This window comes from Diadema antillarum, unplaced genomic scaffold (assembly GCF_040938485.1).
Source record: "Diadema antillarum isolate AM-2024a unplaced genomic scaffold, OU_Dant_1.0 seq00000782_RagTag, whole genome shotgun sequence".
Lineage (NCBI taxonomy): Eukaryota > Metazoa > Echinodermata > Echinoidea > Diadematoida > Diadematidae > Diadema > Diadema antillarum.
The window spans coordinates 1,018,338-1,035,044 of record NW_027271670.1 but is presented as its reverse complement, the minus strand read 5'-3'; the positions used below and the strand labels follow the sequence as shown (position 1 = coordinate 1,035,044).

The window sequence follows — 16,707 nt, the reverse complement described above, 5'->3', positions numbered from 1 at the left end:
TCAAGTTCTCTTCTCTTTTAACATATTTTATTGATTTTAATCCTTCATAGGCCCTCAATTTTCTCAAAGTCGAGGCTATTTCTTCAGTCTAAATAGATTTGACTTTATAGGCAAGGTTGACTGTACATTTTGGCAAATCCGTACACTGGAGTACTACAAGTCAGTTTTAATGATTCTTTTGTAGGACTAGTGTAGAAAGAAATAATCAGAAGCCAGAACAAGATGTAGATAAGAAAGAGGGAAAAAAATTTAAAAGGAAGAAATAAGAAAAGAGAAACTGACAGACTGAGATACAACAGAAATCAGTATGCTCTATCCGTGACCATATTTTTTTCCTATGATGTGCTATAGTTAACATGTTGCTCTGATTCTACAGGGCATGCTTGCCTTGGAGGGTGAACTGACCCCAATTCTGGTGCAGATGGTGAAGAGCGCCAACACAACTGGCCTGTTGGACCACGAGAAAGAATCGGTCACCATTCAAGGAAGGTATGCCCGTAAGACTATTAGTTCTTCATTCGTTTACATGTGTTTCAGTAAGTTTGATATTTATATTAAGTCAAGATCATTAATTTTTTTTTTTTTTGCATAAAGATTATACAGACCAAGAAGTAATAGAGGTAATGTTCAAAAATTGACAGAGCTTACTTTCAAAGCGGAAATTTTCTCATGAGTAATATTATGTGCTCAGTCTGGTAAGATAAATTTTGCTTATTTTTCATTAAATAGTAAGAATCAAAGTATAAAATAGTATTACGTACAACAAGCAAACAATTCAAGTGTTTTTGTGTTTACGCTAGTTTCATGTCACTTGAAATGTGTGAAAATTTCCACTTTTAAAGTACAGCTAACAGTGCAGTCGATTTTACATCTAATCCATAACCCTATTTGTTGCCAATAATCCAATCATTTTTGGATTTTTGTGTCAATGTCTTGTTTCAGGGTCAAGGACAAGATGTTTGAGTCATTCAGTAAGGACAGGCTCTTTTCTCCCAAAGATATGTATGAGGTGAGTAAATACATCTTTTTGAATTTCAGATGCCCAAGCCTGTCAAAAGGTTGTTTGTTCAAACTCATAAGCATTTTAAATTTAGCTGTCTTAAAATGTGAAAATTTGTAGTATAAACACATTGAATTCTGCATTGTTGAGGTGTATAAACTCTCCCAACCACATGAAAGAACTGCACTCCCTGAAATCAAACTCTACATTGTATGTTGTTTTGTAATTAACAATAAACATGCATGTTTAATATTTTTGTCATTTTTAGTTGATGTAAGGCACAAGGATGTTTATTTATATAGATGCAAAAGGCGCTTAATACCGGTAGGGTTTCCATCATTCATTCGGCGCCAGTGTAAACACCCTCGCATAAGTGCTGCTTTGCCCCGGTGCACTGACAGCCATGCATTCATTGCATATTGTAAAATAGGTTCAAGAATGTAGCCAATCAGAAGCTCTGAAGTGAGGCATGTGTGTGATCTCTAGTTTTTTGTTGACATACAAGGAACAGCAAAAAGTGCACAGCAAACCTGAATACTCTAAAACGAGGAATGTTCACACACACATTTTACTTTCGCGAATTCGCGAGAGCCAAGATTTGCGAAATTAGAATGTACGAGGAAGTTTTTGGTCGACACTGTATGCATTGAATGTTAAAGGAAACTCGAAAATTTTGTGTCGAGCAAAAGGCCATTGGGTCAAATTCGCGAAAATTTCATGCCGCGAATATATCGTGTTTTACAGTAACTGCAGCAGTTTGTGTTGTCCAGTGGCAGATTATTAATATTGCTCTGTGCATGCACTCATCACAAACCCAAACAATTGCTTTGATTCACTCGGTTGCCTGCATGGCTGATTTTGTTACAAAGTGTTACCAGGTGATATCATAGTTCGATTATCCATTTTAAAAAAAGAACACTCTTGGATATGCATAATGTCGAGCAACAGGCAAGGGACACAGGTTGCATGTTGCACCGTTGTACATACCCTCAAATTTGTTGCGTCTCCAATCACATGCTCTCACCTGTGCATTACTGTAAAACCAGAAATGTTTGCGTGCATTTCAATTCTTCGAGAGCCAAGATTCACAAAATTTAAATGCACATGAAAGTTCTTGCGTATACTATAATGCATTGGATGCCAGTGGCAATTCGCGAACACTTCGTGCTAGGAAAAAGGCCGTCGCCTCCAATTTGCAAAAATTTCATGCCATGAACATTTCTTGCTTTTCAGTAGTTTTATACAGTCAAACTCGGATACCTCGAATTCGTCGGGACTGAAGAAAATGGTTCGACGTACGCGAATTTCGAGGTACGCGTACGTCGAATTTTCTTCGACTTGTCCGATGTTTATCGATGTTCAACGTTTATCGATGTTCAACATGGTGTCTGTTATAGTGCCTAGTGATTGTTTGCATGCTTGTCAATTTGAATTGAATCAACTTTTACATGAATGAATTGAGTGAAAATAGGAAATGAAATCAAAATTTCAGAAATAAAGATTTTGGTGGCCCGATCGCGCCACCAAAAAAAAAAAGTCGGATGTTTGCCTTCACTTTTCAAAATGAACAGCGGTAACAATCGGTTACGTAAGATGCTAAAATAAATGTCAGAGTTTTGCGTTTAATTGTGGAAATGAATGACGGTAATATTCGACTCGGTATGATACTAAAATAAATGTCGGATGTTTGCTCATACTTTTGGAAATGAATAACGATAAGACTCAGCTCCGTATGGTGCTAGAACTAATGTTAGATATTTGATTTTGCGTTCGGAAATGAATAAGGATAACATTCGGCTCCGGAAGACGCTGAAATAAATGTCGAATTTTTGCTATGACGTTCGGAAATGAAAAACAATAACATTCAACTCCGTACGATGGTTAAATAAATGTCGGATGTTTCCTTATACTTTTGAAAGTAAATAGCAATAGCATTCGGCTCCGGAAGATGCTAAAATAGATGTCAGATGATCGTTTTTATGTTCGGAAGAAAATAGCAGTAATATTCTGCTCCATCATGTCCATATGATGCTAAAATAACTGTCTGATGTTTGCTTTTAAATTTCGAAATGAATAACAGTAACATTCAGCTGCGTTTAATGGTAAAGTCAATGTTTGATGTTTGCTTTGACGTTCGGAAAAGAGTAACAATAATATTCAACTCCTGACAATGATGAAATAAATGCTGGATGTTTGCTTCTATGTTCGAAAGTAAATTGCAATAACATTTAGCTCCGAAAGATGCTAAAATAAATGTCGAATGTTTGCTTTGATGTTCTGAAGTGAATAACAATAACATTCAACTCCGTACGCTGATAAAATAAATGCCGGATACGTCCGAAAGTAAATGTCAATAGCATTCAGCTCCGGAAGATGCTAAAATACATGTCGAATGATTGCTTTTACGTTTGGCATGTTTGGAAGTGAACAGCAGTAACATTCTGCCCCATACGATGATAAAAATATATATATATATATTGGATATTTGCTACGGTACATTTCAAAATAAATATCAGTAACATTCAGCTATACGTTTCATAGTCTAAAATGTCTGATGTCTGCCTTTACGTTCAAAAATGAAAAACAGTAACATTCGGCTCCGTGCGATGATAAAATAATTGTCAGATGATTCATTTCACTTTCGGAAGTGGACAGCAGTAACATTCGGCTCCGTTCGATAATGAAATAAATGTCGGATGTTTGAAATGAATAACGGTAATATTCTGCTCCGTACGATGCAAAAATAAATAACAGATTGTTGCTTTAAATTTTGGAAATGATTAATGGTATTAATCCGCTCAGTTAGATGCTAAAACAAATAGCGGATGTTTGCTTTCACGTTTGGAAATGGATTACGATAGTATTCAGCTCCGTAAGATTCTAAAATGAATGTCGGTTGTTTGCTTTTACATTTAGAAATGAATAACGGTAACTTTCGGTTTTTTACAATGCTAAAACAAATGTCGGATGCTAACAAATGTCAGCAAATGCTCCCATTTTCTCATTTCAAACGTAAGTTTTGACCTCCTCAATATATTGGCATCAACTTTTATAATAATATCTACGCCTATTAACTTGTCAAATCTTTAAACACTAAGTAAGATGATTGAATTTTCTATTCATTTGTTTTAGACATGGACATCTGTATCACTTCAATAATGCTTAATATTAATTTGTCTATGTTTAGTAGGACCGATTTAGTTTTTCTAATGTTTTTCCTGATTTTTTTTTGTCACCAGATTTTACTTTCGACCACCACAAAATAAAAATCAATGATATTGGTGGCCCGATAAAACTTAGTGCGGAGCCCTGTGTATTCTATTCTTCATTGTGATCGGCCTATACTTCCAGATTTTCATAATCGCATTGCTGGAAAAAAAAGTTTCAGTGCTTGCGTTCTCGGGGAAGTAAACTTCGTGAAAGGCAAAAAAAAAATAGTTTAAAAAAAGGCACTACGAGGTAGATTGATGTTTTGACAGTGGAGCGTGATTAATGGCAAAGATATAACTGTCAACGTAAGCAGGTGCGCCCCGACGGTTGAGAAATCTACGCGCACGGTATGACTGTCTCGATCAAAAATCAAAACACAGTGGTTAAAGAAAAGCAAATGATGGGGCAGCGCGTAGTGCTCTATCGTAAAGCACTCCATTGGCACGGGTGCTATGTGCATACCATGTACGTGTGGTGTTGGGGATTTTCCTTGTCAGCTATCGGGTATTTCTTCTTGGGCGCGCGATTGTTCTGGTCTCAGAATATTTACAATCGAGTGTGAAAACATGTGACACGTCTTCGCTGTCCACGCGCGCTTAATCGGAGATGCTGAGTGATGTTTACAATTTCGATTCGAGCAACATGCTGGGAAAAACAATAAGTTAATTAAGATCGGGACATTAGATTTCCCTTCGAGGTAACCGAACTTCGAGTTATCTTTTTCGAGCTACGCGAATTTTAATACACGGAAACTCCATAGGAACAATCGGGACTTTCATTTTGCCCCCGAGGTAAGTGATATTCGGCTTATCCGATGTCGAGGTATCCGAGTTTGACTGTATTATATTATTGTCTCGCCCACCGGAGGTGAAGGCGAGACTAAGGGATCCAAATTGCGTCCGTCCGTCGTCCGTCCGTCGTCCGTCACAAATGTTAAAGTTTACCTGCAAGACTCTCTTATGATGCATAACTTGACAACTGTTACAGCAATGGCAGCCACACTTGGGTAATAGAAGCACTAGGGGTATCTTCATGTTATGGTGTTGTCGGAGGTCATGTGATGATGTCAAAGGTCATTTGAGGTCATATATTAAAGAGTATGTGCAGGACTCTCTTTTCTGTGTTAAAGTTTACCTGCAAGACTCTCTTTTGACAAATAACTTCACATATGTTGCTTGGATTACAACCTAACTTGGGTCATAGATGCACTGGGTGTACCTTCATGTTATGGTGCCGTTTGAGGTCACAGGATAAGGTCAAAGGTCATTTGAGGTCATACGTTTCTAAAAAGTTTACTTGCAAGACTCTCTTATCACACGTAACTCGACACATGTTGCTACAATGGCAATCAAACTTGGGTGATGGATGCATTGGGGTACCTTCATGTTATGGTGCCGTAAGAGGTCACATGATAAGGTCAAAGGTCATTGGAGGTCATACGTTAAAGTTTACTTGCAAGACCCTCTTATCACACGTAACTCATTACATGTTGCTACAATGGCAATCAAACTTGGGTGATGGTAAATGTCTCTTGGGAAGTTGAAGGTAACCACAAGGTCAAAGGTCACAGACAGGGGTCAACGAACTTTTAGGGCCCAATGTTAAGTTTTTAGGGCGCATTTCGTTTATGGCTCATAACTTTTGATCCCTTTGTCCGTTTGTGACCAAACTTAGATGAAAATGTCCCTTGGGGAGGTGAAGATCGTCACAAGGTCAAAGGTCACAGACAGGGGTCAACAAACTTAGGGCCCAATGTTGTGTTTTTAGGGCGCGTTTTGATTGTGGCCCATAACTTTTGATCCCTATGTCCGTTTGTGACCAAACTTGGACGGTAGATGTCTCTTGGGGAGTTAAAGGTCATCACAAGGTCAAAGGTCACAGAAAGGGGTCAAATTTTTAGGGCTCAATGTTAAGTTTTTATGCCGCGTTTAGATTATGGCTCATTACTTTTGATCCCTTTGTCCGTTTGTGACCAAACTTGGATGGTAAATGTCCCTTGGGGTGTTGAAGGTCACCACAAGGTCAAAGGTCATAAGCAGGTCAATTAACTTCTGGGAGTTATAAAAGATATTAATTCCTTGTACGTGAATAGGCGAGACACAATTTGGCACTTGCCTTGTTGAGCCTTGTGAATTGCAAACGACTAAAAGTTTTCCTCCTTCCTTATACTCCAGCTGGCACCAACAGGAAGTAAGTCCCTCCTGGATTCCCTCTCCTTCATCAAGAATCCCGTCAGGATGTGTCAGAAGGTACACCGCCACATCAAGACACACACCAAGATGATCAAAGACACCATGGAGATGCCAGAAAACAAAGGCATGTATAATTCTTTTACTCTTTTTCGTTTCCCTGATTTGTTTAATCCTTTTCTACATTTTTGGTTGGATTAATTTTGGAGAAGTGAGGAATGTGGTTTGGAGATACAGTGCACTCCCGTTAAAACGAACACGGTTATGACGAAATTCCGGTTACAATGAAGTTAAAATTCAGGCCGCAACATTATCCACTCTATGTCGTTTTATTGTTTATTTGTTCGGTTATAACGAAATTTCGATATAACGAAAAAAAACTGCCGGGTCCGAGGACTTTGTTATAACAGGAGTCCACTGTACATATTTTCAGTTGGAAAGAATGGGGAAGAAAAAAACACAGAATATTTCTGGTTTTCATCGAGTCCATATTTTACTCCACAATCAACATTGAGATGTCAATGAAATAAAGGTGCATAATTTTTTTTTTCATATCACATCACCTTTTTTTTTGGGGGGGGGTAGATTTAATAGAGAAGGTTGGTTGGGAGATGCTTTGTGAGAGACATTTGCAAAGGGAAATGAAGGTCTGTTTTTCTTGATTTTCATGAAACTTCCTATTTCCAGTTTCCATTCTCAAGATATGATAAAGGAACTTGTGAAGATGCCAGAAAACGAAAGCATAGTTTACATATTATTATTCTGTATCATTTTCTCTTGTTCTTATGGCTCCACCCAAAAAGGTGCCAGAGACTAAATGTGTTCTGGTTTTCTGTCTGTATGTGTATCCTAGATCTGGTAAGAGTAAATGGCGTGATACATTCTTCTTGAAGTCTGTGTGCAACATAATATATTTTCTCATGTTGTCATTGTTACCATGCTAACTTGTTTTTGTTGTATGTGGTCCAATGTAGACATGGTTTTGTATCACACCGAGACCCTTGACCTCATGCTTCGCCGATGGGTCAAGCTGGAGAAGGACTTCAAGCTGAAGAGCGGTCACTTCGACATCACCAAGATCCCCGACATCTACGACTGCATCAAGTACGACATGGCCCACAACTACGTGCTGCGGACCATGGGCTTCGAGCACATGGACGATCTCTACAACTGTGCCGAGAACCTGGCCACCTTCATCATCCCCCAGGTAAGTGGGATGTGGAGGTGATGATTATGCAATAATCAGATCCCCCCCCCTTTGGCACCAAGGCTGTTCAAGCTTTTTGCTAAAGGGAACTGTACCGTACTATACCCACGCCAGAGGAGTGCTCAAATGCTCTTAAAGTGTACTGTACCCAGCCAAATGTGGACCACTTTCCGATGTGCTCCAAAAGGGTACCAAAAGCGTACCAAAAGTTTGCATGTGAGAATGCGCGTAACATGTACATACGTCATAATGCAAAGAGTTTATTGTCTTTGTTCAGGACATCTGTTAGTAGATCAAGTGCGCCAGGTGAATGACCCTTTTGCTACAAAATGCGTGACCCCTTCTAAAAATTAACTCGTGAGGTACGCTTTCTCAACAGAGCGCTCAAACGCTCAGAAACTGGCACAGTTCAGTACGATACGCTAAGAGGCATTCTCACATGCAAACTTTTGCTACGCTTTTGTTACCCTTTTGGAGCACAGCAGGAAGTGCTCCACATTTGGCAGGGTACAGTTCGCCTTGGTTCGCTTTAGAGCACTCGAACACACCCAGAGACACCAGTGGGAGCTCCTGATGATAGAAGACAAGGTTCTTGGTCCTCAACCCTATTAGTGCATTGATAAAAACACCATAGCATTGTACATGAACACACTGTCCATAGTCCCTGGCACAGAAAGGGTTAAAGGAGGAGATCCTTAGGCCAATTCCTGCCTTATAATGTATGTCAAAAAAAGAAACAAAAATGACAACGGGACCCTCCACACAATAACTTTAAAAATCATGTATCAATCCAAATACAATTTCAGGGTATGAAACTATAACTTATTACCCACATCTTACAGAAAACCCCATTCGATTTGCTTCAGTGGGGAAAGAGAAATGAGGATTTTTGTAGAGCATGTCAGGAATCCCTTCCCTCCAAGTTTTGTCCATTGTGTTCACACATTAATATGCAGTTCCAAGAGCATCCAAGTGCTAAACTTGGAAGAATCAGACCCATGACATGCTTTACAATGATTGTATGGGGTTTTCTGCAAAATATTGGTAAGATGTTATATTCTTAGACCCTGAAGTAGCATTCAGACAGTTTAATCATGTTTGAAGTTATCAATGCAAAATTCCCATTGTAATTTTTTGGGGGACATGCTGTATATTGTTGGCCAAGAAGTTTTTATTCTCATAATATATGTGTTTGCCCCGTTGTAGGTTGGAGTGCCGATTGCAATTAAAATGTAAATGAATTCACAATTGAATGGAGTCCTGATGCAAGATTTCCCCCGCTCTCTCCCCAGGAGTATGGCATCACCTCCCAGGAGAAGCTTGAGATCGGCCAGGGCATCTGCACCCCGCTGCTGAAGAAGATCCGGTCCGACCTGCACCGCATCAACAGCAATGACGAGACCACGTACCGGCTGAACCCGCTCTACTCGCGGGGCGTGATGTCGCCGGACCGCCAGGTGCGGACCCGGCTGTACTTCACCAGCGAGAGCCACATCCACTCCCTGCTGTCCTGCCTCCGATACGGCGGCCTCTGTGACGTAAGTCTTGTCCGTTGTGATCCAGTTTTGGAAGAGAGGTATCTCCTTCATGACTATACTCAAAAAAATTCCGTCAAAGAATTTCAAAAGCTTTCTTTCAGACAGGGAAAGATTATGTCAATATGGCATTCTGACTTGCCACTCTTCCCACTTTCTTCTTATTTGTCCAATCTCACTCAGGCTTTTACTGATCACGGCCCTGTTGCGTAAATGGTAAGATCACACACTAGTCAGAAAATCAAACATAAGTCTCAAAATACCAAATTCTGATTGGCTGATACATGGCGTAAGTTTGATTTTGGACTTTGTTTGATTGCATCCTTTTATGCAACATGGCCGTGCATCCTTTACGCGAGAGCTCTCATTCAGTACAATTTTTCCTCGGGGAGAGTGGAGGGGGAAGTACTGTCAAGTGGTTTATGATCTCTCCAAATTGATTTTTCTCCCCTCCCCTATCTCCATCTTGTCCTCCTCTCATTCCACAGGACTCGGACCAGAACTGGCAGAACTCGTGTGAGTATCTGGGCAGCATCAGAGAGCTGAACTACATGACGCAGATCGTGCTGATGCTCTACGAGGACCCCAGCAAGGACCCGATGTCGGACGACAGGTTTCGCGTTGAGCTCCACTTCAGCCCCGGGGCCAAGGACTGTGAGGACAACGCCGATCATCCTGGCTGCTGTCCCTTCCGTGCTGTCCACAGCTCTGTGAGTACGGACGTATTGATGTGACTTGTCGTCAAAGATTACTGTATACGCCAAATATTTCGCGGGTGCTATTCGCAAAATTAAAGACACACAAAAATAATGACTAATGATATGAATGTGACACACACGTATACATTTCTCCATTCAGTACAGTACTCCACGATCACGAATTAAAACACCCGCGAAATCATCAGGAAGTCTTGATTCGTGAAAATTTGGACTCCCTAAATATATGGCATTTACAGTATGTATGGTCCCGTGTAGTCACTTCTTTCGTCTCCTTCTTTCAATGAAAAAGAAGCGTCTTTCCTTATAAGATAGTATTACATAGCACAGGCAAAAAATCGTGTACATTTTTTTTCATGCTAGTTTCATGTTGCGCAAAAGTTTCCTCACCGCAAAGATTTCTGTTTTTTTTTATCATAAGTGTATCATGATGTGATGAGACAGGCTTCCAACTCATTCTCCTTATATCTTGCATGATATACTTTGATGACATGCATCTTGTCTTTACTTGCGTTGGACTGCAGGGGACTGCATCGCCCCTGGAGAACAACTCAGAAGGGACCGGCCCATCCAGCTGCATTGACTCATCTGACGAGGAACCTAGCGATCCATCACAGTCTGCCCCTGGGCCAACATCGCCGCCTCCACCACCACCGGTGAAGATCACCTCTGCGCCAGCATCGTTATCAGGAGGAGTGGGAGGAGCAGGAGCAGAAGGGGGAGGAGGAGGGGAAGGAGGAGAATGCAAGGAGGCCAGTGAAGAGGGGACATCCAAGCAAGTGGGCAAACCCATCTTCAGCATCCCACCCATCAAGATTCCCTCCCAGCAGGAGCTGGCACAGAACACCAAACCGGTAGCCACCCCGCCCATGCAGCCCTCCCTTGCTAAGGCTCTTGTGGAGGATGTGGCGGAAGGCAAAGAAGGTACGACTTTTATTTGATAGATTGAAAAGAATATTTTTGCTATCTAATTCTATGAGGTTTTCCATAACAATCACGGTATCACAGCATGATTTTAATACAGCTGAAATCTCCAGGTACAAGAAGATGTGCAGATATCCATATATTGTGGAATTATGGTATGAGGTAATAGTGGTATGAATGAATAATGATATGTCATGCACATGCCTTTCAACACTATTTCAATTGTTTCCTGTTAGATTTCCAATTTAAAGATGACTTGGTACTGTATGTGACAGGTCACTGAATTCTTTGGGTTAATCTTTTGTGGCCTTGTACCAATTGGCACAGAAAACCTTGTACACACTATTCCAAGTCCCTGCCAGAGACAGGGTTTTAGTTGATAGGTGCTCCTGGATGAGCATTTGCTAAGCACATAACAGAAAGAATGCCACAAAAGACTGTGACATCAGTAAGCTCGACAGCAAAGACTTTCCATCAGGGCAGCCAGGTCAATCACTATGACAGTAACACACGCGACCTTTTGCATCCTGAATTTCCACCATGCACGACAGATGAGGACACACTCGGTGAGCTCCACCCATCACTGCCCTACGTCAAGAGCGCCCCAGAACTGAGCGACTCGTCCTGGTTCTTCAATGATGACATTCTGATGAGGAGAGCATCGGCATACTCGGCTGCTCACCATGGTGAGAGGAAACAATCACAGACCCCGATTACAGTGCGAGGCTCGGCTGCGGCCGAGCCCGCCTTCATTTCAGTGTAAACACGCAAAAGGCCAAATGCGGGGCCAAAATTGGCCGCGCATTTGGCCACTCTCTGGAGTGGTGAGAGGAAACAATCACAGATCCCGTTTACAGTGCGATGCTCGGCCGCGGCCGAGCCCGCCTTCATTTCAGTGTAAACACGAAAAAGGCCAAATGCGGGGCCAAAATTGGTCGCGCATTTGGCCACGCTCTGGAGGTGGTCTCAGCCGAGCCCGGCCTTTTCTTGGTGTAAACGCAAACTGGGCCAAATTTTAGTCTGACTTACAGACCCTCTGCCTGTACTATTTCGCTATTCACAATATTAACCCCCTCAACGTTGAAAACTAGTATAGTTTAAGGTGGTTTTATCTTGCAAAGGATTTTTCCTTCGGCAAAGGCCTTTGCACGAACAGCGACTTCGTCGCCACGGAATCCAGTTGGCAAAGGGTCTGAAAACCAGACTATACCAAATTGCGTTTGTTTACAAGCAGAGCGCCACTATGACAAAATATTGAAAGGTTTGAATTAAAAGCGCGGCCCAGCCCCGCACTGTAAACGGGGTCATAGACATCCTAAAAATAACTGCAGTCATAGTTGACAGAAATTATGTTACTCCCTTTCTGCTGCTAATGATGATCTTGATTATCATCCCCCGCCATCCTCCTCATTTTCCCCTTTCCCTCTTCCTCCCAGTCTTCTTTTGCTGCCTCCTTCTTCTCCCCCTTCTCTTTCTCCTCCTCATCCTCCTCTTCCTCCACCTCCACCTCTTCCTCCTCCACTCCTCCTTCTCCTCCTCCTCTGCCTTTTCTTTCTCCACCACCTCCTCTTCCTTGTCCTCTTCCTCCTCCTCCTTTTTCTCCTTCTCTTCCTCCTCTTCTTCCTCCTCTTCCTTCTCCACCACCGGTTCCTTCTCCACCCCTTCCTCTTCCTCCTACTCCTCCTCCTCTTCCTCCTCCCACCTCCTCCTCTGCTCCTCCTTCTCAACTCCTCCTCTTCTTCCTTCTCCACCTCCTCCTCCTCCCCTCCTCCTCCCCCTCATCCTCCTCCACTCCTCCTTCTCCCCTCCCCCTCCTCCTCTTCCTCCTCCTCCTCCTTTTTCTCCTCCTTTTCCTCCTCCTCTTCCTCCTCCTCCTTCTCCACCTCCTCCTTCTCCTCCTCCTCCTTCTCCTCCTCCTCCTTCTCCTCTTCCTCCTTCTCCTCTTCCTCCTCTGCTGTTTCCTGTTCTTCTAGTGCCTTTAACCATCTGCAATAAGTACCATGAGAGTAAAAACACATGCACACAATCTTCCTCCTTGGTTCTTTTGTCACCTCAGCAGCAAACAAACATCATGGCAAAGCACAGTCGTTTATTAGCTGTATTTTGTCCACAACTTGAGATAACACTAATGTGAACATTTTTTTTTTTCAGACTACATTGACATACATAAGTATGGAACATTGCACCTACCCATGTCTGAGACAGTTGAATTTGCTTTGAAGTCAATCTAAAACAAACAAACAAACAAACATGTAATGACGCACACAAGAAAAAAAAGAAAAGATCAGAATGTCAGGTTTTGCTTTCTCTGTTCAGGTCTGGAGCATCACATCCAGGTAACCTCCATCCGTGCCTTGGAGACGCTTCACAACAGCCTCTCCCTGAGACAGGTGGACAACTTCCTGGAGCGCATCGCCCGTGATGGCGCTTCCACCCCCGAGTGCCACACGCCGCGGAACAGCATGCATATCAACACCTTCACGCCGCAGCGCGTCAAGCCCTCGTACCTCTACAGCAAGGAGTCCGACGGCTCCTCGTACTACAGCCGCTCGGCGAGCAACCCGTCCTCCAACGGGTCCAGTGCCCTCCCTTCCCCTACCGAGAGCCACTCAAAGAAGTTTGACTTCATGCAGTTCCTGGAGAAGTCTCAACCTCTTTACCTGCAGCAGCAGCAGGAGCAGGACAAACTGGAGGAGAGCGACAAACCAGAGGATTACTTCGCCAGTGACGAAGGCCACGATATCCATGAAGGCCCCCGCCATGAATTCAAGCTTTTGACCATGCCAAACCTGGATGACGTGTCGGTCGGGGTTACGAGTCCCACCTCTGTGGGACGGCTGAGAGATGACTCCTTCTCCAGCATCGGGGAAGAGACGGGCAGGGTTAAGGGACTGGAGATCAATCTAGCGCACATGTTTCCAGCGGATGTTTCATCCCCTGACCCGGAGGAAGGGACGCTCCAATGCCCCATGGAGAGGAATGGTGATGAGGTAACCACGGAAGAGGAGGTCACAACACCTTGTGCCAGTACTGGTAGTAACACCAGCTTGTCGGGAGCAACTGCATTCAAATTCCCTGCAGAACCAACAGAGGAAGCTGTGAGTGGGACTGAGAAGTCTGCCACCTCCTGAGTTGTGGCGATCAATGATCAAGTTCATATTGCAATGTGTGTTCAACCATTTCATTTGTAGTGAAGATACAATGCTGTTTGTCTACACCAACAAGTATTCATGCTGAGGATGCATCACTCTGAAGATTGTTCACAGCTTGCTATCTTGGTGATTCACATAGCTCAGTTTTCCTTGAACTGTTTAGGAAAAGCATGAAAATCTACCAAAGACACAAATGTTTAGATAAAGTTATTATTCTAATGCTCTTCCTGCACTGTCGTGGCATGTGTTTAGTAATTGCAAATTTCTGAAACAGATGCAGGAAGGGCAGTACTTTTGAGATGAAATTCAAAATGAAGTTTTGATACCATCGTACTTTCCACGAAAAACTGTAAAAGTAGACCCCAAATAATCCCCCCCCCCCCCCACAAAAAAAAGAGAAGAATCCAACATTTTATATCACTGCATACAATTGTATATATTATGCTGACTGGCATCCTGTATCCTTGTATTGGTATTCATGGAACATGGTTATGTCATGGGCCTAAAACCCTCTGGTGTGTAACGCCTAGTCCTACCTATCAAAGCTCTAATGCGTTCCCTTTAACATATAAAGACAAAGAATTCTCATTTTCTTGATGATTGGATCAGACTGGATCTCATGCAGTAAAACAGATTATTTTCTTTCTTTTTCTTCTTTTTCTCACTTGCTCCGTATGAATTGTTAATAGTTAGTTAGTTTTTTCCTAATAACTTTATTTATGCCATTGGTCTTCCAGTCAGAAAGGTCAAGAGATTTTGACAATTTAGTCTCAGAAGTACTATGACACATACATGTAGGGCATGGATTCTTGAAAGTAATTGGGTGTAAATGAAATCTGAAGTATTTGAAAAGTAGTTAAAGTTTAAAAGCCGATGTGTGTGAATTTTGTAGATAGTAGGAAATGGAAAGAGCATTATAATTTGTCATATCAGTTTATAACAGCACAACTGATTAACAAATTGCCATTTATCTTTGTAAATAGACACAAATAGATATCCCACCTCAGTATGTATGGCCATGATTTTTATCATGGCTATTACTCAAATAGAGAATAATCAGTGTTTATTAACGTTGATAAAGGGCAATTTGTCAGTCAGAAGCAATAAAGACAACTCAACGCAAGATTATGAGTTGATGACATCTTTTCAAGATAACGGGTATCATAAAATTTGCCCCTTTTTTTTTTCTTTCTCGTTAAGTAAACACTTTTTTAAAACGTCTATTCCATGTTGAAATGCAGCTTACCCAACGATTGTAATTATTCTCTTTGTTGAGGATGGACTGATTTTGCTACAACACGCATTTCCCATAGACACCTGCCCGAGTATACTCGGGCCTCGTCCTCAACGGGTTACACCAGCAGCCAGGAAAGGTGAAGCTTGTCTTGTAATCAAAGATCTCTTGGTAAAGATAGCAGCTATTTTCATGAAGGAATTATAAAAAAATTGACTGAACTGTAGAGAAGTGAACTTAATTGTCCTTTTGAGGTATTTTAAAACTATTTTACCTTGTATTTAATCTTGTACTGTGATTCGTGCGAGAATAATAGCTTGTGTAATTCAGTGTAAATGAAATATTGTGAGAAATCAATGAAACAGCAGTGTTACAATCTTAGCCAGAAGACACCAACACCAGTTTCGGGAACCACTGGAAAAGCTTGTTTTATTCCTATCCAACCAAAAAGAAAAACTTTTAAAGAAAATTGAAAAGTGTCCATCATAATTTGCGTTCTCACAAGATGGAATCACAGGTATGACCAATCAGAGGAGATATGTGACAATGGAAAACAGAGAAAGGGGTGGATTTTTTTTTTCACAAGTGGTTTTATTCAGATCTCTTCCATATAAATGCAGTTCTGTGTAACAAGTGGAAAGCCAGTGATACAGACAAAATTTCACTCACGACTCCCAGAATCCTTGAATTGTGGTGTTCCCACACAGTATCACCCTTAGTCTTAGTCATCACATTCTTAGCTATCATCTTACTGCATGGAATTAGCTCAGGTTTACTGCATGGTTTGCAATGTTCAAAGTTTATATGCGTATTTGATTCAGAAGTGGCTCATGTATATGTAGCATTTTGGTTTGTACCTTCTGTGTACAGGCATGGAAAAAAAAAAAACTATGCATACACTGGTTGACACTGAAGTTTGTTGCCCTGCTGTTTAATAGAAACCATGCATGTCCCTCCCACGTCGAAGAGCAAGGCCTTTTTGCAATTCTCAGTTGATGTGCATCAAAATTTCAGTGTTTGATGATGTGAGTATCACTATAATTATACATGATGGTTTGTTCAGGGTACCAGTACATGTTACTAACTGTGCGGATTGTTGAGATTAAAGTATATGGCGAGACCAAGAAGAAAGCCCCTCGTAGGTTTCAGGTGATGTGAAAATCGCACAACATTTGAGCTTTCTGTGAAAGCTGGAATTTATATTTTTTAACAGAAACAGACAAATATTGCTCTGTTCTTGTGTGTTTGAGACACTCGATACCTTCTAAATGGTAACTGGAAAATCTTGTCTGACATGTTACATGATTAACAGCCCACTGTGTGGGAGTTAACCACGCACATTTTATTGAAAGCAGCGTCTTGCCCATGCAAAACGTCATGTATTAGTGCATTGTTAGCACTATCTGTCTGAACGATCTTTCTGTAGCACAACCGTACAATTTGGAAAAATTGACTATCATCACTTTGTATCTGTAGGAAGTAATATTCTGTATCTTTTTCAAATCTTACGTAGTACGGCACTTATAGTGAACATTTCAGC

At 41.6% G+C, this 16,707-nt stretch overlaps 1 protein-coding gene across 1 annotated transcript in view; it reads left to right on the top strand.

Moving 5' to 3' along the window:
• Nucleotides 1-14,266, top strand: part of LOC139739095 (inositol hexakisphosphate and diphosphoinositol-pentakisphosphate kinase 2-like) — a 52,609-nt gene extending 38,343 nt beyond the window's left edge. Inside the window, exons 17-25 of the mRNA XM_071649715.1 lie at nucleotides 377-489; nucleotides 943-1,009; nucleotides 6,385-6,526; nucleotides 7,374-7,606; nucleotides 8,899-9,144; nucleotides 9,630-9,851; nucleotides 10,382-10,781; nucleotides 11,333-11,467; nucleotides 13,098-14,266. Coding sequence (XP_071505816.1) covers nucleotides 377-489; nucleotides 943-1,009; nucleotides 6,385-6,526; nucleotides 7,374-7,606; nucleotides 8,899-9,144; nucleotides 9,630-9,851; nucleotides 10,382-10,781; nucleotides 11,333-11,467; nucleotides 13,098-13,912 — 2,373 coding nt within the window. The 3' untranslated portion in view covers nucleotides 13,913-14,266. The remainder of the gene's footprint in view (nucleotides 1-376; nucleotides 490-942; nucleotides 1,010-6,384; nucleotides 6,527-7,373; nucleotides 7,607-8,898; nucleotides 9,145-9,629; nucleotides 9,852-10,381; nucleotides 10,782-11,332; nucleotides 11,468-13,097) is intronic.
• The last annotated feature ends 2,441 nt before the right edge of the window (nucleotides 14,267-16,707 follow it).